Source organism: Eschrichtius robustus, chromosome 11 (assembly GCF_028021215.1).
Source record: "Eschrichtius robustus isolate mEscRob2 chromosome 11, mEscRob2.pri, whole genome shotgun sequence".
NCBI classification, from domain to species: domain Eukaryota; kingdom Metazoa; phylum Chordata; class Mammalia; order Artiodactyla; family Eschrichtiidae; genus Eschrichtius; species Eschrichtius robustus.
Genome location: NC_090834.1, coordinates 83250545 through 83276176, shown reverse-complemented (window position 1 = coordinate 83276176; position 25632 = coordinate 83250545). Strand labels below are relative to the sequence as shown.

Here is a 25632-nt window from a genome sequence, read left to right as displayed (position 1 = left end):
CATACAAAGCACTGTGTTGAGGGAATTATGATCTAACAAAGAAAAAAAGAAGCTTCTTTGGAATATGATCAGTTTCCTGTTACAGATGTTTAAGCAGAGGCTGAAACCCATTCAGAAAGGACAGCTATTAACATGCGAGGTCAGAGTTAGGTATATTCTGAAGTACTTTTGTACTCCTAAGTTTTTCAAATATATTGATCATATCATAAGTATGCTCCTTATTTTGAGTTCATATACAGTCCTAATGATGATCATGTATTTCTGTCTTTGGATCCTCTACCTGAGATAGGGGCCGTATCATGAATTGAGCATCAGAAATCCTTCCCATTTCTTTGCAAAGTGCTGGGCTTTTACTTTTTTCATGCTTACAAAAGTAATTATTTTTCCTTTGGATCAGAGAGAATGGAATGTTTAAAAAAAGAGTTCTGATCAGATTCACATGCCCAAATTGCTTAAGAAATTAGCTTTTGACATTAGATTTTTTAGAGAGTTCAGCAACTGAACTGAAAAAAACCCTCAACATTCACCTTGCCCTTCTGGGAACTGCAGAATCCTCAGCTTTCCAAAGAGTTTCTTTTTTTAAATGTAAACTGTCAAAGCAGTGGACCCCTCCCCTTCAGGCTTCAACATGGATGGAGTTAACTTTTTTTTTTTATAACTTATTTTGCTCTTCTGTAGATCAGTTGGAGATAAACCAACATGGAGATGTCATTAAAATGCAAGTTTAGACCCTAGGTTGCATGGCCCACTCCTAGTACTCATGAATATTTATTCTTCATGGTCTCTCATACTGCTTTCAGATATTCATATTGTCAGTCATCAACGCAAGCAGTTTACTGTTTACATCCCCTTTAGAGCATCACATATTTTATATATAGTTCATGTTGCTGCATGTATGTTTTCTCCTGTTTCAAAGCTTTTCTTTAAAAAAAAGTAAAAGTATTACACGCAGGGAATGATTCTTTTATTTATTAATTCATCAAGTGTTAATTGAGTGCCCAGTGGGTGCCAGGCACTGGGCTAGATGGATCCATCCATCTTCAGGTGCCCCTTGATAAGGAACTCCATTGATTCTGCCAGGTAAGTCTTCCATTACCTCTTCATATACTCACTTCAAAAGAGTATTTTAAAAATCTATTGAACAAATTCTCTGAGTCATTTCAGAACTTCCTGCCCATCCTGTATTTTCAGTTATGGATTTTAATATTTTGGAAGAATTTATGTCACTTTTAAGAGATTGATCTTTTTTTTATATATATAACAATCAGGTATCATTTCATGTTCAAATTATGGCAACAAAAATGCTTGTTAGTGTCTTAAACATTTTGCTATTATTTGAGGATATTTCAAGAGGAACTCTTTTTTAAAATTAATTAATTTAATTAATTTAATTAATTAATTAATTTTTGGCTGTGTTGGGTCTTCGTTGCTGCACGCGGGCTTTCTCTAGTTGTGGCAAGTGGGGGCTACTCTTTGTTGCGGTGCGCGGGCTTCTCATTGCAGTGGCTTCTCTTGTTGCAGAGCACGGGCTCTAGGCGCATGGGCTTCAGTAGTTGTGGCTTGCAGGCTCTAGAGTGCAGGCTCAGTAGTTGTGGCACACGGGCTTAGTTGCTCCGTGGCATGTGGGATCTTCCTGGACCAGGGCTTGAACCCATGTCCCCTGCATTGGCAGGTGGATTCTTAACCACTGCACCACCAGGGAAGCCCTCAAGAGGAACTCTTGTAATGATGCTGGTAGAAGCCACAGTAGAAGGAGAACTTCTGGACTAAAGATGCTGTTCATTTCCACTGATGCTATGATGGGTTTTTTCCGTACTTACAAGGACATGTTTGGACCTTTTAGTATTCAGGAACGTGTCTTTTATTTGGCAGTGTTTATAAACCCTGTGTTTCCCCCCTAAAGAAACTAAAAATGTGAAACTGCTTCCATTTCCTAGAAGCTGGTTTCATTATTATGCTGAGTAAGAAAAAGAAGGAAAAATCAGTGTAGTAAATACTATATTGCCTTTAAACGTTAGTCAATAACATTTAAATGGTAATTTTTTTAAGAGTTTCCTAAAACCACTTTTCAATCCATTGGGTGGTCTCCTTTCACTGTGAAGTCAGGAGGTGTTTTTGCTCAAATACATGGAATAAATAAGAATCTGTATGTAGTGTTTGTGGATCATGTAAATATGTCAATGGAACTGGAGCACAGTTTGGCACCATCAACTCAGAAATGTTTAGCTTCTTGATATACTGAACAAGGAAGCAAATTTTCACGTATTCTCTTGTGAATCTAAAAAAAAAAAATCACAGGATCAGAAAGTGGTAATAGATCCCATTTTCCTTCTAATACCAAACCTATAGCCACGTTTCTAACCTTCTCCTTCACTCCTGAGCAGGGCAATCAGAATAAACCATAAATCCATAAATTAAAAAAGAATAAACCATAAATAAATAGTGCCAGGACTATTCCATTCATTCTTTGTTCTTTGAGACAAAATCAGAGGGTTAGACACAGGTCCTCTAACCTCCAAATTAGTGGTATAAATGTAAATAAGTACATTGCAGGACTTTTTTTTTTTTTTTTTTCCTGTAATACAATCTTACTTAAAACCCCAATGTGTAAAACAAAAATAAGCAGGGCTGAGTTAGCTGAACTGCAGGTGGGAACATCAGCGTCCTGTCTCCTTGACCTCGATTTAGCCCCTTGCAAGAAGCCTCTTGACACTCTTGTCTGCAAAACCCAGTTGGAAAACTGTTGTTCTAGAGAAAAATCAATAAGTAGAAATCCCAAAGTCTTAAATCTTCCTTCCTTCCTTCATGAAAATGACTGTCCTCCTGCCCATTCCTGTGGCCATTGTCTTGCATCTAGAGTTGTGTTCATCCCCTTGTTTAAATTATTCACGGATGGTAACTTGGTAACATAGATAGGGGTATGTGAAATTTTCCCCACTGCATAATTTTTAGAAATTAGACGTGTAATGGCTGAGAAGCAACGGAAGGTGACCTTACCTTCAAGATTTTATTAATCATTGAAATTTATCACCATTAATAAAATTTATTTTAAAATGTTCTTCCTAAAATACCAGTATATTTTTCTGGTTTTCACATCCCTGGCAATGATTTTCTTAAAACTTTAAAGTGTCTGTTATTCCAGAGCATCTGATTGTTCTTCAGAGTTAGTGTCATCTAAGAATTTAGGGGAACCTCGCCATCACTGTTCCAAGCAGTATCGGAGATTTTATATATATATATATATATATATATATATATATATATATAAATTTATTTATTTGTTTTTATTTTTGGCTGTGTTGGGTCGTCATTGCTGTGCACGGGCTTTCTCTAGTTGCGGTGATCGGGAGCTACTCTTCATTGCGGTGCGTGGGCTTCTCATTGCGGTGGCTTCTCTTGTTGCAGAGCACGGGCTCTAGGCGCGCGGGCTTCAGTAGTTGTGGCTTGCGGGCTCTTGAGTGCAGGCTCAGTAGTTGTGGCGCACGGGCTTAGTTGCTCCGCGGCATGTGGGATCTTCCCGGGCCAGGGCTTGAACCCGTGTCCCCTGCATTGGCAGGCGGATTCTTAACCACTGCGCCACCAGGGAAGCCCCAATATCAGAGGTTTTGACGACTTGCCCTAGTTCAGTGCCCCAGTAGACAATTGGTACTGGGACCAAAAATCAGTTGGTTTGTCATCACTAACATTCCTACATGATTTTATTGTCATATGTAGGTAAGATTGCATACCTCGGTAACAACCTTGTCCAAAGGTATAGTGCTCCGCACATTAAGAAAATGCATACGCGTCTCATTCCACTTGATCCTATAAATAACCCTTTGAAAAAATTGGGCAGACATTGTTCCTATATAACAGTTGAGGAAACTGAAGCTTAGAGTAGTTAAATAACTTGATCCAAGATGTACGGCTATAGAACCAGAGCAAGGATTACAGCTCCATGACTTCTCCTAATCCAGCCCTCTGACCATCATGCTGGCTGTCTACAACCATGAACTGCAGAATTCAGGTTAGAAACCGTATTTCACCCCTGATGCGTTAATGTGGGTGCCCGGCACAGATGGAGACCAGTGTCGTCACCCTGGCCTGGTGTCCACTCTCTAGAGAAGAGATTGGCAACCTTCTGTGTGCCAAGGAAGAAGATGATGATGGGAAGATAAAAAATGTTTACTCTAAGGAGTTTTTAAATTTAGTTTCCTTTTTTTAAAGAAAAAAAAAAAACTCTTAAAAAAAGAGAAAAAGGATATGTCTTGTTCCTTGAACTTTTTAGTTATAATTTTGCTTAAAGCCGAGAGTCCTGTAAGCGAACTGTTGGAAAGCATACCATGGAGCAGCGGTTCTTAAAGATGGTGATCATCAGAATTACCTTCGAAACTTAAAAAAAAAATACAGCTATCAGGTCCTAATCCCTGAGATTCGTGGGTTTGGGCCAGAGCCTGGCCATATGTTATGTTTAGAAACTTCCACAGGTGGTTCAGATGTGCAGGAGGTTTAAGAGTTGCTGAACTAGAAACCAAATAAATTTAAAGAGACATCATTTACTTCATCGTCCAAATACTTGGAGTTGAGCATGGTTAGAAGGGGTTTGCAGCCTTGTAAATAATCAGAAATTCAGAAGCTTTGAGGTGGGAGCCCTGTTGAAGATATTCTTCTGACTTGAAGGATATTTCCTAACTGCAGACTTCCGTGTGACAGCAGAAGGCCTGGGACAGCATTCCCGGGCCCACGCATCGAATTGGACTCCAAGGCCACCACTCACTTACAAGGTCTAGGCCCTTGTACAAACTGCTTCCAATCTCTGTGCCTCAACCTCCTAACACGGTCGTGGTAGGGATTAAGTGTGTTAATACATGCAAAGTCCTCAGAACAGTGCTTGGCATAGTAAATGCTTAATGAATTTCAGCCACTGTTGTTATTACTGGCGCTTCCCAGCCCGAAAAGAGTACCTTTTATGACTTATTGTCAAGACAATTAAAAACTGTATCAGCATGCTCCACGCCTAAATCTGCTTCACTTGGTACCAACGGTGACAAGACCAGAACTCTTTTGTTGTAATCTTTGGAGGCTAATTTGTTTACTCATTGACTTTCTCTTCCTTTCATCCATCTAAGTCCTACTCATTCCTTAAGACCCAGCTCGAATTCGACTTCCTCTAGAAAGACTCCTGCCCAAGAGAAACCTGCCCTATCTGGATTCCTGGGTCATCCATGGTCTCTATCTAACAATTTAATAGTTAATTATATAAGCAATAATTGCACAAATATTAAAACATTATTGGGTGTCTTCTCTGTATCAGGTTCTCTGCTAGGAGCTGTGGATGTGATGTCTTAGTCTAGAAAAACATTCTAGAGTATCGTGCTTAGGATGCTTACAGCGTGTTCTACATTGAACTGTAATTGTTTGCTCACGCGTCTAAACTGTTCTGCATCCCCCGCCCCCTTTAACAGTGAAGTTCCAAAGGCAGGGATTCTCTCATTCATTTTGGTGTCCCCAGTATCTGTGCTCAGAGTATGTCTATTAAGTGAACAAAAAGTTAAAAAGTCAATTTTAGGAGAGCACTAAGTCATAGTCATTCTAAGCAATAAGTTTGACAAGTTGATATCCAAACAAGGCCTTCACAGATAACCCAGCCACAGAAAGATGGGCAACCTTTGCAGCTCTGGTGGGAGAAGAGGCCAAAATGTAGCTTTAAAAACATTTGTGCGGTTTTTTTCCCTTTGGAATAAACATGGGCTACAACTTACTTTTCTTCACATGAGGAAATGACAGAAACATAGCCGGTTATGACCTTCAACTTCAATCCAGTGACCAGAGCTCTGCTGATGAAACATGAGCTTGTATCCTTGACACTGACATACACCTTGGAGGTGTTAACTCATTGTCCCTGTGTTCCTGTAAACATTTTTTTAAGAATTGTTTTTGATCTGTGAATCTCCAACTAAATGATTAACCATGTGATATTGACCATTTGGAGCCACATTGAAACACTTCCCTTGAAAGCTATTGACAGCTGGGAGTGTGCCCACCTCCATAATTGATTTTCTTGTTGTATTTGAAAATCAGTGAGGATTTAAACTCAGGATTCAGCCACTTGAAGAATCTATTAAGAGTTACCAGGTTAATTATTCCTGCTTTACATGAAGCTTCCTTGAAAATGATTTTCCTAAAGCAAAGCACATCTAAACTTGGTAAGTTCTTAATAACCTGTGCTGAATGAATAAATGAATCCTTAACTAAAATAGAGCACATTCTGATTCTTAATCAGAGTTAGTTTAAGCCTCTTGTGCAAGAGGAGACTCTGACTGGAAATAATATAGGATAGTAAGCCTCCTAGGGAAATTTCTGTAAGGAAGCATGGTCAACTGAAACATGAAGCTGAAAGTGAGAGGACATTGCATTTGACCCAAAGTGGCCTGGGAAATTCTTAGCAAGGTCCATCAAAGTCATTAAGTGGTGGTCTCAGAATGCATTGTACGGTTTAGACCACTTAGACCCAATTGGAACCAGGCACCTTTCACAAGGACCTTCCTTAACCAAAGTAGAAAGGAGTTCTTCGCTTTCTTCTGAGTTCCAAAGAGACTTCTGGTTTCCAGACCAGGTGCCTAGATAGCAGTACCAAGTTAGGGCACCAACAGTGAACTTCCTCCTGTGGTTATTTCCTACCTCTTGGAATGTTTCACTTCAAGAAGGTGAGAGAAGCAACCTTTGGGTTTTCATGATGAGTTTAACATTGTGGTCCGGCTTTGACCATCCGTTTAAAGGGAGATCTGCTTTCCAGATGATCATACGTATGGAGAAGAGAAGGTTTTCTTCTTTCTTTCTTTCTTTTTTTTTTTTTTTTGTTTTGTGAGAGGGTTTTTTTTCTTTTTTTGCCTTTTTAGAGAGTGTTTTTCATACCATTTCTAAATTTGGGGTAAAAGGTGGTCCCCTAGGGAGCATTTTCAAAAGTGTTTGAAGTTTGCATTTTATTTTGGAGGAAGGTTGGAGGCCTACCTATATATGACAGGCACATGGCTCCAACAACTACACTGATCGCAAGGGTAAGGGCCATCCTTTTGGATCATTCATTTGACATTGATCTTGCATCTGTATTCAGGTCTGTACCCTTTAAGTTTGCTCCACATATGTTTCCCTAATTTCCCTGTTAAGGCTTCTAGAATTTGCAGTATATTCAATTGCAGATGACCACATATGGAGTCATTTAACCACATGTCTTAATCTTCAGAGTCTTTCTTTGTCATCCTGCTCTTGTGTTCTGTTTACATTTAGATGCCATCTTTTGGAAGTTTTCTTTCCTCCCCACCATCTAAGTGTCTCAGAGACTTTTGGGAATGGGTCTCGTTCTCCTTCTGTGTTTGGTCATGGTCACCCCTCAGCTTGGTGTTGTGCTTTACAAAGGTTGTTTATAGGGTTGCCCTTTAGAGTTTATAGAGCCCTTTTCTGTGTGTTGGTGACCCTTGGCATGACGCTGTGACAGGCAGGCTGAGAACTCTAATCCTCCTTCTGTCACAGAGCTGAGGCAGTGGAGTCCTTGAATTGGCTCACCCATGAAGGTTCACCCATGAATTTGCCCAATTTGTTGGTAAAAAATGGCCAGTTATCAGCCATTTTATAGGGTCAACTAAATAGCAGGTGGGAAAGGCGGACCAGAACTCAGGTCTTCAGTCCCCAGCCCCAGAGACAGTCCTTTATATCCAACTGTCCCACATTAGATTGGTTTCCAGAGAAATGTCCCAGAAATTGAGATGGTTCCCCCCAAGACTTCTGGTGTTAGTCACCACCAGGACCTAGAACTGGTTAAATCTCTTGAGTGTCTGTTGCATCAGAGCAGTGTGGGAGACTCTTTGGTGCCAAAAGCAAAGCCACTAGGTTAAACATTTTTTTGATTCGTTATTTTTAATTTAAGTTTTTGATAATTTATTTATATGATTCAAAAATCAAAATAGTATTAGAAAGTCTCCGTTGAGCTCAACACCACTAATCATTAGAGAAATGCAAATCAAAACTACAATGAGATATCATCGCACACCGGTCAGAATGGCCATCATCAAAAAATCTACAAACAATAAATGCTGGAGAGGGTGTGGAGAAAAGGGAACCCTCTTGCACTGTTGGTGGGAATGTAATTTGATACAGCCACTATGGAGAGCAGTATGGAGGTTCCTTAAAAAACTAAAAATAGAACTACCATATGACCCAGCAATCCCACTACTGGGCATATACCCTGAGAAAACCATAATTCAAAAAGAGTCATGTACCAAAATGTTCATTGCAGCTCTATTTACAATAGCCAGGACATGGAAGCAACCTAAGTGTCCATCATCGGATGAATGGATAAAGAAGATGTGGCACATATATACAATGGAATATTACTCAGCCATAGAAAGGAACAAAATTGAGTTATTTGTAATGAGGTGGATGGACCTAAGGTCTGTCACACAGAGTGAAGTAAGAAAGAGAAAAACTAATACCATATGCTAATGCACATATATGGAATCTAAAAAAAACGGTACTGATGAACGTAGTGGCAGGGCAGGAATAAAGATGCAGACATAGAGAGCAGACTTGAGGACACAGAGGGGGAAGGGAAAGCTGGGACGAAGTGAGAGAGTAGCATTGACGTATATACGCTAGCAAATGTAAAATAGATAGCTAGTGGGAAGCAGCGGCATAGCACAGGGAGATCAGCTCTGTGCTTTGTGACCACCTAGAGGGGTGGGATAGGGAGGGTGGGAGGGAGGCTTAAGAGGGAGGAGATATAGGGATACATGTATACATATAGCCAATTCACTTTGTTGTACAGCAGAAACTAACACACCCTTGTAAAGCAATTATACTCCAATAAAGATGTATATTAAAAAAAAGTCTACATTGAGAATTCCTGCCCCACCTGTGCCATGCCCACCTGTATCCCCACCCGACACATACCATCTGTGGGTGGTCGTTTGTATTCGTCTTATGTGAATACAGTGTGTTTTATGGAAATACAGGTAAATATGAATATTATTATATTCCCCCAGTTTTAAAACAAAAGATAGTGTGTATATGTATACATCTGCTGATTTGTATCTTGCTTTTATCACTTACCAGTATATTTCAGGGAGCTTTCCATTTCAGTACATGGGAGCTAACTTGTTTACAGTTGCACGAATTCATTGTAAATATGCACTATAGTTTATATACTTTCCTTTAGCTAGAAATGGGACTCCTTCTAGTATTTTTGCTATTCTATGCCTTGTTGCAATTAATAACCTTGTGTATGCATCATTTTGTACGTATGCACCTACCTATTACTGTACATTTATTCTCAGAAGCAGAATTGCTGGATTAGCAGGAAAATTCATTTAAAATTTTGATAGGTATTGCCTTATTGCCCTGCAAAAAGGTCTTGAACTGTTTGTACACCCACCATCAGTAAATGAGAATGCCTGTTTCACTACAGCCTCACCAACAGAGTGCATGTCAGTCTGAAAGATGAGAAACGGGAGGCGACCTTCTAAGTGAGGTCTCAGTCTCTTCCGTGTCCCCTGGTTCGCAGTGGGAATACTGCCCAGTTCCGAGAGCTGGTGCAGGCATCAGTTCCAATAGAAATAATGCCTCACCATGGCCGTGGGCTTACGCCAGCTCTAGTGACACACATGGAATGGACCCACATTGACACTTGCAGAATTTCCTGCAGTGGAAAGTTGAGCACGCATTCATTATTCACCCAACTAGCAATACTGGGTCTAAAGTACACAACAGTGTTTACTGGAATAGAAAAGGAAATTGTTCCACTGCAGCGCCCTGCGTACCAGACTTTCAATGCTTGTTTCCCAGCTGCTAACCTTATTTCTAGGGACTGAATTGAAGAGAGAGATCCCAAATCACAAAGGAAGTCTTGCTGAATTTGGAGCTTTCATACCCAAGGGGATGCTCTTTTGAGAAATAATTTTGCACTTCCCCCAAGATTTGTAATTAAATAATTAGTGCTTTATAAGGTAAAGTAAAACCATGGGATACAATGTTGCAATATTGCTAGACTTCTCCATTAAAGTTGTCAGGTAGTTTCCTGCGTGTTACAAATAGGGCATCCTGTCAAAACATAAGATTTATAGCCTAGATAACATCTCCACATGTTGAAGGCCACATATTCCACACCATCCTCACACGACTCTGCCATTCCCACTGGTAAGATGGATTCTCCATTGTATTTTCCTCTGAGGACAGTGTGCCCCGTTCAGAAAGAACTCACTTGAATCCCATTGCCCAGAGAAGTGTGCTAAATGAGCCTGGCAGAATGGTCCTTCAATCCAAACGAACATGCTTCTCTTTCACAGAATTTTTGACGGGGCCGCTTTAAAGGGGAAAGCCACTCCTCTCTCCTATGTGGAGTAGTTGCACTTGGGGAGTTAATTGAGGACTGTATCTGCCCTACACGAGAAACACAAAATAATTCCTGGGCATAAGGGTGGACTGCCAGAAGCTAGCTGACACACCACTGACAAATGCGGATACACATTTTCTTTTGTTAATACCTGTCAAGGCTTCACAACAGGCATTTCCAGTTTTGTTCTCAGGCTCCTTGCAGCTGCTTCTTGAAGGCTGCTCTCTGCCGAGGGCTGACTATGGCCAGAAGCGTGGTGTTCTTTTATGCTATCATCTAACCCACCACACACATTCAGGATGTCATCCCAGGGTTATGTCCTGCATCAACTCCGTGTAGCTGTGGGGTCCATTTTGCCTTAGTCGTTCACGCGGAGGGCCTCTGGGTATCAGTTTGGCGGCAGAGAACATGCGTGAGATCTGCGCTCCATCACCCTTGTTCCTTTGGCTTTTTTGACTCGATGGCTTCTATTTGCACAGTCTGAGTCTGCTGCTCTGTCCGTGCTGGGCCATCTGTTCTCCTGTCTTTGTGGTCCAAACTAGGTGTCTGAACTGCTCTCCAAGAATATATCTGATACTGTCTTGCCATACTTTTCTTTGCACTCCCGTCTCAGCCCCTCAGCTCTATTCTTGAGTAACAGGACAAACCTCATGGGTCAGAAGTGGAGTAACCTAGGCTACCAGGCTCCAGACTTGGAGGGGATTAGGTTGAGATACTGAAAAGAAAGGTTTTTATGTCAGAAGTTTTTTTTGTTTTTGTTTTTGTTTTTTAAGACACATGGGCACTTGGGTCTTGATTGAAATTACAGTAAGTCCCCTACGTACTCAAGAGTTCTGTTCTGAGAGTGCGTTCATATGTCCAATTTGTTCGTTAAGTCTAACAAAGTTAGCCTAGGTACCCAACTAACACAATCGGCTATATAGTACTGTACTGTAATAGGTTTTAATACTTTTTACACAAATAATACATAGAAAACAAACACAAAAAATAAAGAAAACATTTTTAATCTTACAGTACTGTACCTTGAAAAGTACAGTAGTACAGTACAACAGCTGGCATACAGGGGCTGGCATCGAGCGAACAGGCAAGAAGAATTACTGACTGGAGGAGGGAGAGGAGGTGGGAGATGGTAGAGCTGAGGGATCGTCAGCAATAGGAGACGGAGGGCAAGCTGCAGTTTCACTCACGCCTGACGTTGATGGCACAGGTTCTGGTTCCTTGCTGGATTCAATTCTATCTACCCTCTTGAAAAAACGATCCAGCGATGTCTGGGTAGTAGCTCTTTTTTCCTCATCATAGACGACACGGTAGCACTGGATTGCATTCTGAACGGCTGCTGCAACCTTCGTGTACTGTTCTACGTTCGGGTCCTGTGCCTCAAAAACTAACAGTGCCTCCTCAGATAAAGAAAATCCCCTTGCCATTTCCTGCATCGTGAATCTCTTCGGTTCTTCAGTTACTTCTTCCTCTTGTCTTTCTTCGTCCTTTCTCTGGGCCTCCAATTCCATCAGGTCTTCATTAGTAAGCTCCTTGTGTTGCACAGCAACAGTGCTGTGAAGTGCACAAAAGGACAACCACTTGTAGAGGATGCATGCACGTGACAATGTACGCCAGACACATCAACTAACTTACGTGATTGGACATGCAAATGGACGTTTGCATCTTTGAAAGTTTGCAACTTGAAGGTTCATATGTAGGGGACTTACTGTATTCTTACTCAAGTGGAGTTGACACGTATATTTGGCAGTTGTAGTTCCTGGTCTGAAAAGCATGTGGTTCTGTTCCAGTACCCGAAGAAATCTTCTCAGGGGAAAATGTCCTGCCATTTCAAACAAATAACCTTCCTGCAAAGTTTTGACACTCTGCCCTATTAAGTATGCATGTATGGTTGGTACCTTGAGGGAATAATTCAGTATTGGGAAGAGGGTAGTGGAGAAAAAACATTAAGATTATGTTCAACCTCTGTGGAATTAGCCTGTAAACAAACTACTTATCAGGAATGATCACATGGGGCTTTACTTAAATAAATAAGAAGTGGGTGCAATAGACCTCCCTCAAAATATGACGCCACATTCACATCTGACCCCATATGGAAAGAAGCATGCAAGCTAGCCCAGGTTCAAATTCCATTTCCACCACATGCCAGGCATATGGTCTTAGGCAATTTACAAAATCTCTCTGAGCCTCAGTTTTCCCAGCTGTAAACTGTCAATAATTAGATTATTTACCTCATAGCTAATAAATGTTAGCTGTTATTTTAAATCACTTTTTAATGTGAAGAGAAGTTTGATATTACTTATTTAACCAGCTCCCTAGAGCATCTTCCAAAACTCCCCCCCCCCCATATACACCACTACCAATACTGTATTTATTTATGGTACTATGTAGAAACACAGCCCGCATCCCCTTGCTTAGATTAAATGTATTGATGTTCGAGTTTGCATGTCTTCTGTAGGAATCAATGTTGAGTGAAAAGGGTTGGAGACAAACAGACATTCTCACAGTCCTGATACTCACGCAACCACAGAATTGAATGTTTCCATATAGGTACATTCTATGATGCAGATATTTTCTGACCAGCCATATGGATCTTTTGTCATCTGAGATGTTAATATTTTCCTTGTATTTTATAGTAGCTCTGGAGCACAGCCAGTTTCTGGAATAGGGTCCACCTGGCTCATTATGTACAGGGCCCAGAAACCGGCTTCCTTGTGCTGTTCAGATGAACGGTGACACCCAGAAGAGTTGGGGGCTGGGGTAGGGCAGTGGGCGGGAGAACGCAATTATTTTTGCTCCTGCATTAAGCTACAAATAATGAGCACTGTCCTGTGTTTTACAATAAGCAATTAAAAGAAATTATAGAGTTGGATGCAAAAATAACCTGAAGGACAACTCGATGTGTGGAACCACCAGTTTTAATCCTAGAGAACGCGCAGAACACTGTGTTGCTACAGAAAGGGTTGCGTGTCCACACATGTTTGGCCTCTACCCACACGCTTCTGTATGGTATGACTGTGCATCCCAGAAGAAGGGCTGTGGTGTGTGCGTTTGTGCTTCAGTGGAATTTAACAAACCGATTCCTGAAAATGGTCTCATAAAGGTGAGCAACAGAGCTGCTAGCCTTCTCTTGCTAATTTTATCTTTCCCCTAGGATTTCTTGGTAGTAGCTTTTAAAGGAATGTTGTTCTTTTGATTCTAGAGGCAACTTATCCTCCGTTCAGGTTCTTCCCCCACTATTTTCACCTCTCTTGCTTTTTTAAAGATTAAAGTTCTGTGTTAACTTCCGAGGATAGGGTCTAATCTAGAGAGAGGTCTCTTCATCAGGTGAGAATTATCCATCCCATTCTCTTTTTCCCCCTTCTGACTTAATGACATTGAAGGCTTCCAGTTTGGACCTAAGATGGGTGTAATTATGTACAGATATTCTTTCTTTATGGAAATTGCTCAGATAACTAATTAACCACAGGCATACATTGGCTATGGAAATTTTCAGGAGCACCATCTGTGGAAACACTGAGAAAGGCATGCCTCTACCGCAGCTCTGGGGTCCATTAAGAGTGTGTTTGTATGGGGACGGTGTCTGGTGGGTGTTGGCTCAACAGCTGTCAGAATCCCCACGGCACCTCCTGGCAGGAACTCAAGAGTGTCCAGCAACACTCTGAAAGCAACCTGTCGACTTGACATTGCCGGTTCTGAAAAATGAGACTGAAATAGGACAGACGGGTCTTAACTTTCTTCCTTTGCCTTTTTTTTTCCCGATTGTAATTGTTCTGGCATATTCCCAGTCTCCACATTGTGGCAGACTTCTTAAAGGTGGATTTTCTTTATCCTCTGGTTTGAATTAGTGCATGTTCTCCCCTTAGGGACAAAGGATGCAGTTGTGTCACCCTTGCATTCTTTTCACACAGAGCGTGCTCCTTCCTGGATCCAGGAACTTGGAAGACCGTGTGCTTTCACAACAGCCCCTGTTAGTAGGTGCACCTTGTTTGTGATGTGGAGAGGCAGTCCCTTAGCTTTGTTGACATCTGTACTGTGTGGGGCTCAAGGTGGATACTGCCTGGGAAAATAGGGTTTTGTGGCATCTCAGCCCCATCTCACCCACCCATTTGCCAATGATGTAACAGCCACGATATCAGGGTTCCCAGTGTGAGTCACTTGCATTTGTACTGGTGAACTTGGTGACTTCTTGGGGTTTGGAAACTAGCCATCTTTTTTAGTCCTTTGTAAAAAGCCTAAAGAGTGGACCGGTCTCTAGCAGTTCTGTTTATGAAATTACCCTACCCCATCAACTCCCTGATAATGTTGTTCAACTCAAAGTTTTTACTTTTCTTTGGAAATCTAACATTTTTTTAAAACCATTTTGGGTGCTTCAGTCTTGAAGCAAATGATCCCAGGTGTTGGAACTCAACTGAGAAATCGGGTTGCTGCTGGGTACCTTATTGAAATAGAGACAGATTTGGGTTGGAGAGGGGATTTTGATGCTTGATACGTACGCTAATATACTTTAGGGTTTGGTTGTTTGCTGCTGTTGTTGTTTTTTGTTTGGTTTGTTTTGTTTTGGTTTTTGGTTTTTTTGGCCGTGCCGTGGAGCTTGCAGGATCTTAGTTCCCCGACCAGGGATTGAACCCGGGTCCTCAGCAGTGAAAGCGTGGAGTCCTAACCGCTGGACCACCAGGAAATTCCCCGTTGTTGTTTTATTTTGTGAGTTTTTTGTTTTCTGTTTTAATTTCATAGTACTTGGTAGGAGGTAGCTGGATCTGTTAGTTTTAGGACAAGCGTAGAAATAAGAAATCTCCATTGAGTGGATGAGCCAGTTCTTTCTGCCTCTGTCTGTTTCACCATTTCACAACAGAAAGAACTCAGGACGATCAGAGACATCCGGCTGAGAGTAATATTAATGTGCCTGGAAATCTACTAGCTGCTCTAACTGATCATGTCATTTCCAGTATCATTCTGATCAAGTGAGTGATGTTAGGGTTCTAATGATCAGGGAGGCCAGTTATGCTTGCACTTGCCTTGTAGCATTGAGATAAAATTGGGTGATTGAGTGGAAGTCCAGATTTAGATCAGTAGTACTCTATAAATTCTCATTCAGCCTGTCACGTTTATAGGTATCCTGCACTTTATGGTATGAACACAACAGTGGAAAAGCCAGTTGACATAAAGGGAACCCAGATTTCACTTAACATTACAAAAGCAGAACTATTTTGCCACGTAATAAATGTCCCAATAAAACAAGTTGAACCAAGGAGGTTGCTTAAGTTAACGTTAACCCTGCCGTTTCCGTGTCTTACGTAGACACCGCTTTTTAATTGAATGTTAACCGCCATTTGGTTTTATCACTTAGTCCAGTGCTTCTCAACTTTAATAAGTACATGAGTCACCTTGAAGTTTATGAGTCTTGTTGAAATGCAGATTCTGACTGAGTGGATGCTGTGATGGTTTGGAGGAGGGGAAGCTGAGATGCTGCTTTTCTTATTAGCTCCCAGGTTTTGCCAATGCTACTGGTCCGTGGATCCCACTTTGAGAAGCAAGGGTTCATTTAATTTCCGCCCATGGACATTTATCCCATACCTACATTTCCTAAAACTTATTTCAGGCCCCACAAGTTTCTCCCTCTGTTGTATTCTTAGTAACAAATTGGAATTGCATTAATACACTTAATTATAGATGTAACACTCAAAAAATTATCTGAAGTTGGAGATTTAGGTTGCATGAAATGAATTTTGTACTTAAATTTTTTCTGTAAATTCAAAGTCCATATGTTTAAATGTAACTTAAATGCCTGTGTTACAATGATGTTTATATCTCCTTATTTACTCTTTCCAGAGTCATTTTCCCTTTACAGGAAAAATTTCCCCGTGATTTCACAGGACTAGTAGGGATCAACACCTAACATTAAATGTGATGGATACTTGATAATTTTTTCAGGCCCTTCCTTACACAGTGGGTCACTGAAACATCACAGAACCAGGTAGACAGTGACTTCTTAATTAATGTTACTGTCTACCCTGTGTGGAAATTTAATAAATAATACCTTGCTTTTTGGCAATTTAATAGTCAGAACATTGTTAAATATGAACTTTAGCTCATTATGACAAATTCCACCTGAAATTCTAAAGAAAACAGAATCCTAATTAAAAAGGTTAGGCTTTTTAATTGAGTGTTAACTGCCATTTCGTTCTTGTAATCTAACAACTGGCGGTTGAAAACAATAATTTAAAAAGAATTTTTAGACAGTCTCCTTATCTGATGGGCAAGTGACCTGTGTATGCTTGAGACTTCTTTAGGAGGGACTAGAGATGTACATTGTTGGGGCACTATTTCTCTGTGTAGAGGAGGCGGAGGAAGGGGGCAGAGCATGGATAAGACTGCGAGCTCTGGGTGCCTCTGACTTTCTGGGATGCTGCCTTGGTTCCGGTAGAACAGCAGGTTTCCCAGAGCAGTAATGATGGAAGCACTTGTAGACCTTTGCAGGGTGGCAGCTGTGCCTGGGGTTGGAATGCCAGGTGAAGTGTGTTCTTTGCCCAGGCCTGGTCCTTGTGCCAGGCATTTCCTATCTCTTATTCCGAAATTCATTCCATCATTATAGCTCACTTTAAGGCTTACTGCTCTTACTTTAATTGCACCTCCCTAAATACTAGGCAAATATTACCAGTACAGAGGGGAACTGAGTCATTTAATGTGTGTAGGAACCTAGTTTGTGCAAGGTACTGTACAAATTGTGGTAATTCAGAGAATGCCCAGTCCCTCTCCTAATGGAGATTACGGTCTGGTTTTACTCCTGGATAAGGCAGGTCTCCAACCAATAGAAAAAATCCTTTTTCAGAAATGCGATGGGGAATAGAAGGAGTGAATAGAGGGCCAGAGCTATAGGGCTTTCTATCAAAGATGTTTGTAATTTTGTCTATCAAATTTATGATTCAGGGAAATACACCTTTTTTTCATGGTACTTACATGTATGTGTCACTCCAGGTTTGAACTAAGAACCAGCAATTTCTCTGGCGTTCTTAGGCTAAGTAATGTCTCCAAGTGTCACTAAACACCATGAGCGTACTCAGGGATCAGAGAGTAGTATGAAGGGCTGTGTTTTATAAGTGTAATCAGATACTCTTGGACATAAACTATGTTATGGTTAAAAACTACATTTTTAAAGGAACTTCCTTCAAAGCTCTGGAACATAGGCATTATCAGACATCATTTACTAAAATATTTATTAGTTTCAGTTGATTGGTCATTCAGGTACGTAGGTGAGCATCTGTAATGATCATGAGCTTTTTTTCCCTCCGTTGTGTTTGTGGATTCCAACTACCCATTATTTTCTTTGAGGGATGTGAGGTGTTTCTCTTTTAAGTCTTCTTGGCTAAACAATATATACCTAATGGGAAAGCAATACAAAAATAATGCAGAGGGATGGAAGAAACTAGTCCCTGTAGGTGAAGGCCTAGTTTTCCTTTGGAATCTGAGGTTCTGACCTTGTTCTTTCAGGGGAACCAGGGGAAGTGGATGAGTTGATTAAAAACGTTGGTCCTCTTTCCTCCTGTATGAAATGGGGATAATTATAGTTACCTGCACCTCTAGGGTCCTATGAGTCTTAATTACTTAATATTTGCAAAGCGTTTGGAGATCTTTGAATTAAAAGTGCTGAGCAGTAGAATCCAAGTTCAGTGTAATCATAATTGGAATGAGAGTTTATATGCCCGCCTTCCCTCTACCTCCCTCCATTCTGTTCCTTTGGCCCAGACAGACATGGCTCATGGTTACCACCCAGCTCTGCACACTTCTCTCTAAACCCTTTGCTTTTGGCAACTTAATTAAGGCTAAAAATACATACATACGCACATACATATATACATAGAATAAGTTAAAAATTATGTCCAGACCCCTTAACCCCAACTCTACACTTACGTAACTCCTTAATATTTACTTTCAAAGCTCAACAGCCGCTAAGAATAAAATCAGTTAATTGACTTGTCTCTTCCAATGTATCATTCTTTCAGGTTCTCCTACACATTGTGGTAAACTGGGCTTCTTGAAGCATTCCTCCCACTCAGAAACTCTCCTTGATTCTTCCATGCCTGTACAGCAGGGTCCAGATTCTTTAGCATCACCCTCAGAGCCTTTCAAAACCTAACAATCATTCACTCTTATTCCTCACTACTCTACCTCACTACTCTAGAACTCTTCTCTCCAGAAATGTACTCCGTGCCTTTAACCAAGCTGCCCTCCATCCACTGGGGTCTTTTCTGGATACATTAAAATCCTTTCTATCCTTCGCTATCTTCTTCACAAAGCATTCTTCTTTCTCTAAGTGGAAGTAGCCTCTTTCTCTTTATAGAATTGTACCTATACTTTTCTGGGTCATTTCTACCTTTATATTTTAGTTACTTTACATATATGTCCTACCTCCCTCCTAGACTGTAAGACTTGAAAACAGATCCATGTCTGATGAATGAACGAACAAAAATAAGCCTAGACTTGCAAGATTTCATTAAATTGTGCTCTTAATAGAGTTGCATCATGTATGTTAGGAATTAAATATTAATTGATAATTTTGCCAACATTACCATTATCCTTGTTGCTTATAGGACCGTCTAACATGAGCAACTATATCTTTAAACTGTGTTTCCTTTGACTACATGCTCATAGACAAAACCCAAAGGGACTGGGAACAAACAAAGCTTTGTATTTTTCCCCCTGTATGCCCAAATTATCCATATTATTGTTTGGTTCCCCTTCTGAGCTCTGGCCATGGAAACTTGGCTCTAACATGCCTAAATTTTTGCAAAGCTTTCTTTTAGAGGAGGACTGAATTGTCTGAAATTCCATCTGCTGAAGCAATCAAGCCATAAAGTTGAAGGGTCTTGAAGGTCGGAATATCATCTTAATGGTGCTGCCTTTAGAAAGTTGGGCTCTAAGATACACGCGACTGCAGAAAACTGTGTCCATACTTTATAAACTGCTTCTTTGACCACCGTTCATAGCATCACTTCTCTCCTCCTTCTGGTTAAATATTTTAAATTAAAAAAATATATATTTAGAACATGTCCTGATGGTAAAAATGTGGACATTGAGACAGGGAACCTTTTAGCTTTATGATGTCTGAACAGTAATTGTCTCATCTGTATAATGTGGATAATAATACCTGTCCTGTCTCCTTGTGGCAATCAAATTAGACGATGCTTGTGAATGTTCTGTAGTCTTTTAGACAAATGTAAGTTATTACTACAGCCTGCTGTCATGGATATTCATTTGGTTGAATGTTTAAGACTTGTGAGTCATGCTTAAAAGTAAACCTTATTTCTACTTCGTTGATTTTCTTTTTAGCTCTGTGCACTATATTTAATTTTTTGAGAATGGGGCTAAAAACAACCTTCCTAGCATTTTATACATGTGGTTGAGTTGATTGTTGCAAGGCTTGGAACAGAATTAACAGCAGTGAATTTTGTAATGTATAAATAGATATATAGACTAACAAGCTACTTAGCAATTTTGCATAGCCTCTTTATCTCTTGTGTGATACTCACCTGAAGAAATTGTCATATAAGAAAATTGTCATGGAAGTTCTTAACCTTTTATGATTTCCTAATACAGTATATAAAATTACTCATTGACGAGGTAAATAGGACAAAGAACATTAAAAGACTGAAAGTTCCAAATTTTGCTATAATTATTATTACTGCCCCCTTTCCAAGTCTTCTATTAGAAACAGAGCAACAAATGAAGTAGTAGGGGCAGTTAGTGTGTTGTAGTGTTATGTGCTTTTAAAAAATTATTACTCAAGGTAAGTTTTACCCTATTAGAGAAACTCAAGAGATTCCTCATGGCTGATAATTACCATCTATCAAATACTTTAGAGCTTATAATTTGGGTTTAGTACAGCCTGTACTTGACCTAATTTCAGTGAGTTCACTGGTGCCTGCCATATGGAAAGGCTTCCTGTGAAAACGATATCAGCACTGTTTTCTCGTGGTTTAATAAACCCATCAGTAAGTTTTTTGTTTTTTTTTAAATTATTATTTATTTATTTATTTTTGGCTGTGTTGGGTCTTCGTTTCTGTGCGAGGGCTTTCTCTAGTTGTGGCAAGCGGGGGCCACTCTTCATCGCGGTGCGCGGGCCTCTCACTGCCGCGGCCTCTCTCGTGGCGGAGCACAGGCTCCAGACGCACAGGCTCAGTAGTTGTGGCTCATGGGCCCAGTTGCTCCGCGGCATGTGGGATCTTCCCAGGCCAGGGCTTGAACCTGTGTCCCCTGCATTAGCAGGCAGACTCTCAACCACTGCACCACCAGGGAAGTTTTGACTGAGTTTACCACTTCATTTTTCTGTGTTAAGCATTATGGGGGAATCACCCATGATCCAGAGAGCTTATCATCCAATTGAAAACTGACCATAATTAGCAAGCACTGTTACCAATTAACCAGTGAGTAGGGAATGAAGTACTAAATGAGATGTCATGTGGAATTTTAGAGGCGAAGGAGGGCAGTGTGCGCTGGAGTAGTTTAGAGAAGGTGGCATGTGTGATTTGATGGTTGAACTGGGTCATGAAGGATAAGCAAGATTTAGTCAGATAGAGAAAAAAGAATTTTCCAGAAGAAAGGAACAAGTCACTTCCCGGCACTAATATATATGGGGCTCCAAGGACTCTGGCCTGATCAGAGGAGAGGTGATGGAGCACTGAGTTAACATGAGAAAGTTAGCTAAGTAAGGTGACGCCAGATTTTGAAGGGTGTTGAATACCGGGTAAAAGAGGTTAGATTTGATCTGGTGGAATAAAAAAGCATTGCAAGTCTTTGTATAGGAGCATAAGATGAGAGGTTAGTCAGGTCATCAGAGTTAAATGGAGCAGAAAGGATGTCATGTACATTGTGGGGGGGGGGGCGGGGAGGTGGGCGGCGCTGGGGGCATTATAGTCAAAATGAGATGGCAAGGGCTGAGCCGAGACAGTGGCAGTAGAAGGGAGAAACAGGATGGACAGGAGAAATATTTTAAAGGAAAAATGAGCAGGACTTCTTCACTGACTGGATTTAAAAGCTCTACAAGAAATATATTGGCAGAATTGATTCCAAGATTTCTATCCTGCAGCCTGGGTGGTCCAAAGTATCAAGAAACCATTGTCAGAAACAGAAAAGTTAGGAAGTGACATTGTTCCAACAGAAAGCATTGGCCTTATAAGCCAGTAGGCAGTTAACACTGTAGAAAGTCACTCAGCTGGGTGGGGCCGCGGCTGGGGGTTGGGCTGTATCACCAGGTAGTTTAATTACTGAATGTCTGCAGATGTTCTGCTTTGAGGGATGCCCATGTTTGGGCTTCAGGATGAAAGCCAAGTAATATTTACTCAGATGCCATTTGTTCCTTTGAAAAATTTGCTTGTGGAACTGATGAGAAAATGATACTTAAAGTGCTAACTACTTTTATAACCAAAAAGTTATGAATAAAAAGATCAATGTGACAAGTGAAAAGCAATAACTTTACAGGGTCAACTTCTTTAAGCCAAGTATAGAAAAAAGGATCATTAAAAGACTCATTACTATGATAGTGATAATAAAATAATCTTCCAACTCTGTAGTTTAAGATGCCTCAGTACCTTGGGCCATTTTAAGCAGTGAGTGTGGGCACTTAGTAAATACTTACTAAACTTTTTCATTAATTCTAAGATGCACATTTTCTTATTCATTTTTTTAACATCTCTGAAATTGGGTTGTGTCTTACAGTTGATGTCATTTTATTGTCAGTTGGCTATGTAGCAGTTGCAACATAGTTGTCATTGCCTTAACCAATTTATTTTGCTTAATTTTCTTTTTTACATATGCACAGAAGTTATCTATGACAAAATATGTCCAAATAAGTCTAAAAGAACTCTTTTCCGTTCTAAGTGATAAAGAAAGCAATAGTTTAACGGGCTGCGTTTTTTATATCCTAGTGGTATCTAAAATGGTGTACTTTAGAAGTATAGTATCTTAGATTTCATGAAATATGGTATTAAAAGATAGCTAATCACAGCAAATGTCTACCAGTGTGATAGAGGGGAGGAGTAAAATATGCTAAATTCGCCTTTTTTTCATTGGCCTGCATTTGAGGTGCCCCTTGGGTTGTTGTAATTTGGTCTGGGAACACTAGGAGAAAGGATTTTCATTCAGTGGTGTAAATACAGCTGCCAGGAATAGAAATCTCCTTGGAGGATCCATTTCTTTGATGGTGTGGAATCCAGAACCTTCACAGAAGTTCAGGTATTAGCAGACTGGATATCTGTGTTTTATTCAAACCAGTGTGTCCTCCTAATCTGCGACTGTGTTCTCCAGGCAGTTCTGAGCATGCTTGCTACTCATGCAGAAGCAAGAGTGAATCTGCAAGGAAGTTGGTTGGTGTTTGGGGATGGTAATGAAGTCTTGTAGTAGTAGAAAATGTGATCTCTGATAAAAGTGGAGGACGGAAACATTGGGTTCTCGCTCCCAGAGTTTCAGCTCTTTCTGCAGTATGACCTGCTGACTGGAGGTAGGTTACCCTCCTGGCAAGTGACACTTCATGGCACTTGGAAAAGCAGTCCCCTTTCCTGCCGACTGGCACAGCGTAACAGCTGTGGCACGTGCGTGTCTTTTTGTAAGTCCTTGCTCCAGAACTCAGAAGTAGGAATAAAGTTAGAGTGTTGGGCTCAGGCGGGGGAATGAATGCTTCTCATTGCTACTCAGGGACATGATGCCTCAGGTAAGTGATCCTGAAGTCCTTCACCATCCGACGGGAACCTTGTGTCTGTAGGTATGTTTTCACCTCGCTCTTCACTCATTCTAATTGGCTTCCCAGAGCATGCTTGTAGATGGAGAGCCAAATTTAGAGTATAGCTACTCTCTGGCAAACAGGAAAAGATTAATTTTGTAGTGTGCTGTTAAGGGACTTCCCAGAAAACTTCAAAAGCCCAGAAAGAAGCGCCAGCTCAGCTGCCTGTACCAAAATGTGCACAATGCCACCCGGCTTTTTAAAGGTACGATCGACTCAGAGCTCGCGCACACACGTGCACATAGGTCACATTCCAATGAAAAGAGAGGCTGAGCTCTCTTAGATGGGTCTCCACAAGAGCCAGAAAAGCCGAGGGGTGAGGGGCTTAGGGAGTTAGTGGAGATACACGTGGATGCGCATGTGGCAGGCACTTGAAATTGCCTTCGAGCTTTTTGATGTCACCTTCTTCAGTTCTCTCTCAAGCAGACACGTTGCTTTCATGGTATCAGCCCCAGGCAGAGACACGTCATTAAAATCAACGTGTAGAAAATGATTTCTGTTTGGGAACGAGCAAAACTTATTTTCGTTGCGACCACCCAAGGTGTAGTAGAAAAACATTGAAGCTGGACTTGGGAGCCCCGAGTTCTAATAGAAACTTTCTTCATGACGGGAGGCAAGTCCTCCACGACCACTGGTTTTCTTATCGGTAGAACTGGATGATCTGATGAAATGATCTTTCTCCTTTGTTTTTCTTTGTGTGTTTGTTTGTTTTTGGCCGCACTGCACGGCTTGCCGGATCTCAGTTCCCCGACCAGGGATCAAACCCAGGCCAGAGCAGTGAAAGTGCTGAATCCTAACCGCTAGACCACCAAGGAACTCCCTCCTTTCTTCTAATGGATTATCTCCATGGGAGGAAAGAGAGTCAATGGGGAGGCTCCTTGTAGCTCCCTGACTTGTTTTGTTGTTCATGCCTGGATAGCCCCCAGCTAGAAAGGCCCCCCTCAGACCCCACAAGCCACTACTGGTCCTGTCACACGTTCCTGCCATAGGGCCACGTTGCTGACTTGAGGGAAAAAAAGATTACTATTACCCTCGCAGTTGTTGCTTGGTAACATTTCTGCTGTTGTGTTTCCTGTGACAGCCTGAGCAGAGATCATTAAAAACTAAACTTACAGAGCTGCTCAAGTGGGAGGAAAGAGGCAAACTCGAAGCCACAGTTTTTTTTCACTTGCTCAGGAGCCATCTAATCTCGGGTTTACATGCTAAACCTTGGGGCCAAGGCTGCACGGCTCTGGTTTATATTAAAGCCCATCGAGCACACTACTGACATTAACCTGTGTCTGGTACAGCTGGAGTTTATCACCAATACAGCAGAAACCTTGACCCTGCAGAATGGCCTGGAATTACAATCAGACGGCTGCTTTGTATCCCAGCAAAAGAAAGCCCTAAACAGTCTTGTGTCCTGTTTCTGCTTTCTCCCTACAGTTCCACCAGGTGAGAAGAGTGATGACCATCCTTTTCCTTACTATGGTTATTTCATACTTCAGTTGCATGAAGGCTGCCCCCATGAAAGAAGCCAACGTCCGAGGGCAAGGCAGCTTGGCCTACCCAGGTATGCGGACCCATGGGACTCTGGAGAGCGTGAATGGGCCCAAGGTGGGTTCAAGAGGCCTGACGTCGTCGTTGGCTGACACTGTTGAACACGTGATCGAAGAGCTCTTGGACGAGGACCAGAAAGTTCGACCCAGTGAGGAAAACAGTAAGGACGCGGACATGTACACGTCCCGGGTGATGCTCAGCAGTCAAGTGCCTTTGGAACCGCCTCTCCTCTTCCTGCTCGAGGAATACAAAAATTACCTGGATGCTGCGAACATGTCCATGAGGGTCCGGCGCCACTCGGACCCCGCCCGCCGTGGGGAGCTGAGCGTGTGCGACAGCATCAGCGAGTGGGTGACGGCGGCGGATAAAAAGACTGCAGTGGACATGTCAGGCGGGACAGTCACGGTCCTCGAAAAAGTCCCCGTCTCGAAAGGCCAACTGAAGCAGTACTTCTACGAGACCAAGTGCAATCCCATGGGTTACACAAAGGAGGGCTGCAGGGGCATAGACAAGAGGCATTGGAACTCCCAGTGCCGAACTACCCAGTCGTACGTTCGGGCCCTCACCATGGATAGCAAAAAGCGCATTGGCTGGCGGTTCATACGGATAGACACTTCCTGTGTATGTACATTGACCATTAAGAGGGGAAGATAGTGGCTTTATGTTGTATAGATTATATTGAGACAAAAATGATCTATTTGTATATATACATAACAGGGTAAATTATTCAGTTAAGAAAAAAATAATTTTATGAACTGCATGTATAAATGAAGTTTATACAGTACAGTGGTTCTACGATCTATTTATTGGACATTTCCATGACCAGAAGGGAAACAGTCATTTTTTGCGCACAACTTTAAAAAGTCTGCATTACATTCCTCGATAATGTTGTGGTTTGTTGCCGTTGCCAAGAATTGAAAAACGTTAAAAAAAAAAAGTTTAAAAAATACTACTAATA

General features: G+C 41.3%; 1 protein-coding gene across 2 annotated transcripts in view; it reads left to right on the top strand.

Annotated features, from left to right (window-relative positions):
* The window catches only part of BDNF (brain derived neurotrophic factor), a 34783-nt gene extending 9409 nt beyond the window's left edge, over positions 1–25374 (top strand). For both annotated transcript variants that reach the window (XM_068555369.1, XM_068555370.1), the window contains exon 2: positions 24561–25374. In XM_068555369.1, coding sequence (XP_068411470.1) covers positions 24582–25328 — 747 coding nt within the window. In that variant the 5' untranslated portion in view covers positions 24561–24581 and the 3' untranslated portion in view covers positions 25329–25374. The remainder of the gene's footprint in view (positions 1–24560) is intronic.
* The last annotated feature ends 258 nt before the right edge of the window (positions 25375–25632 follow it).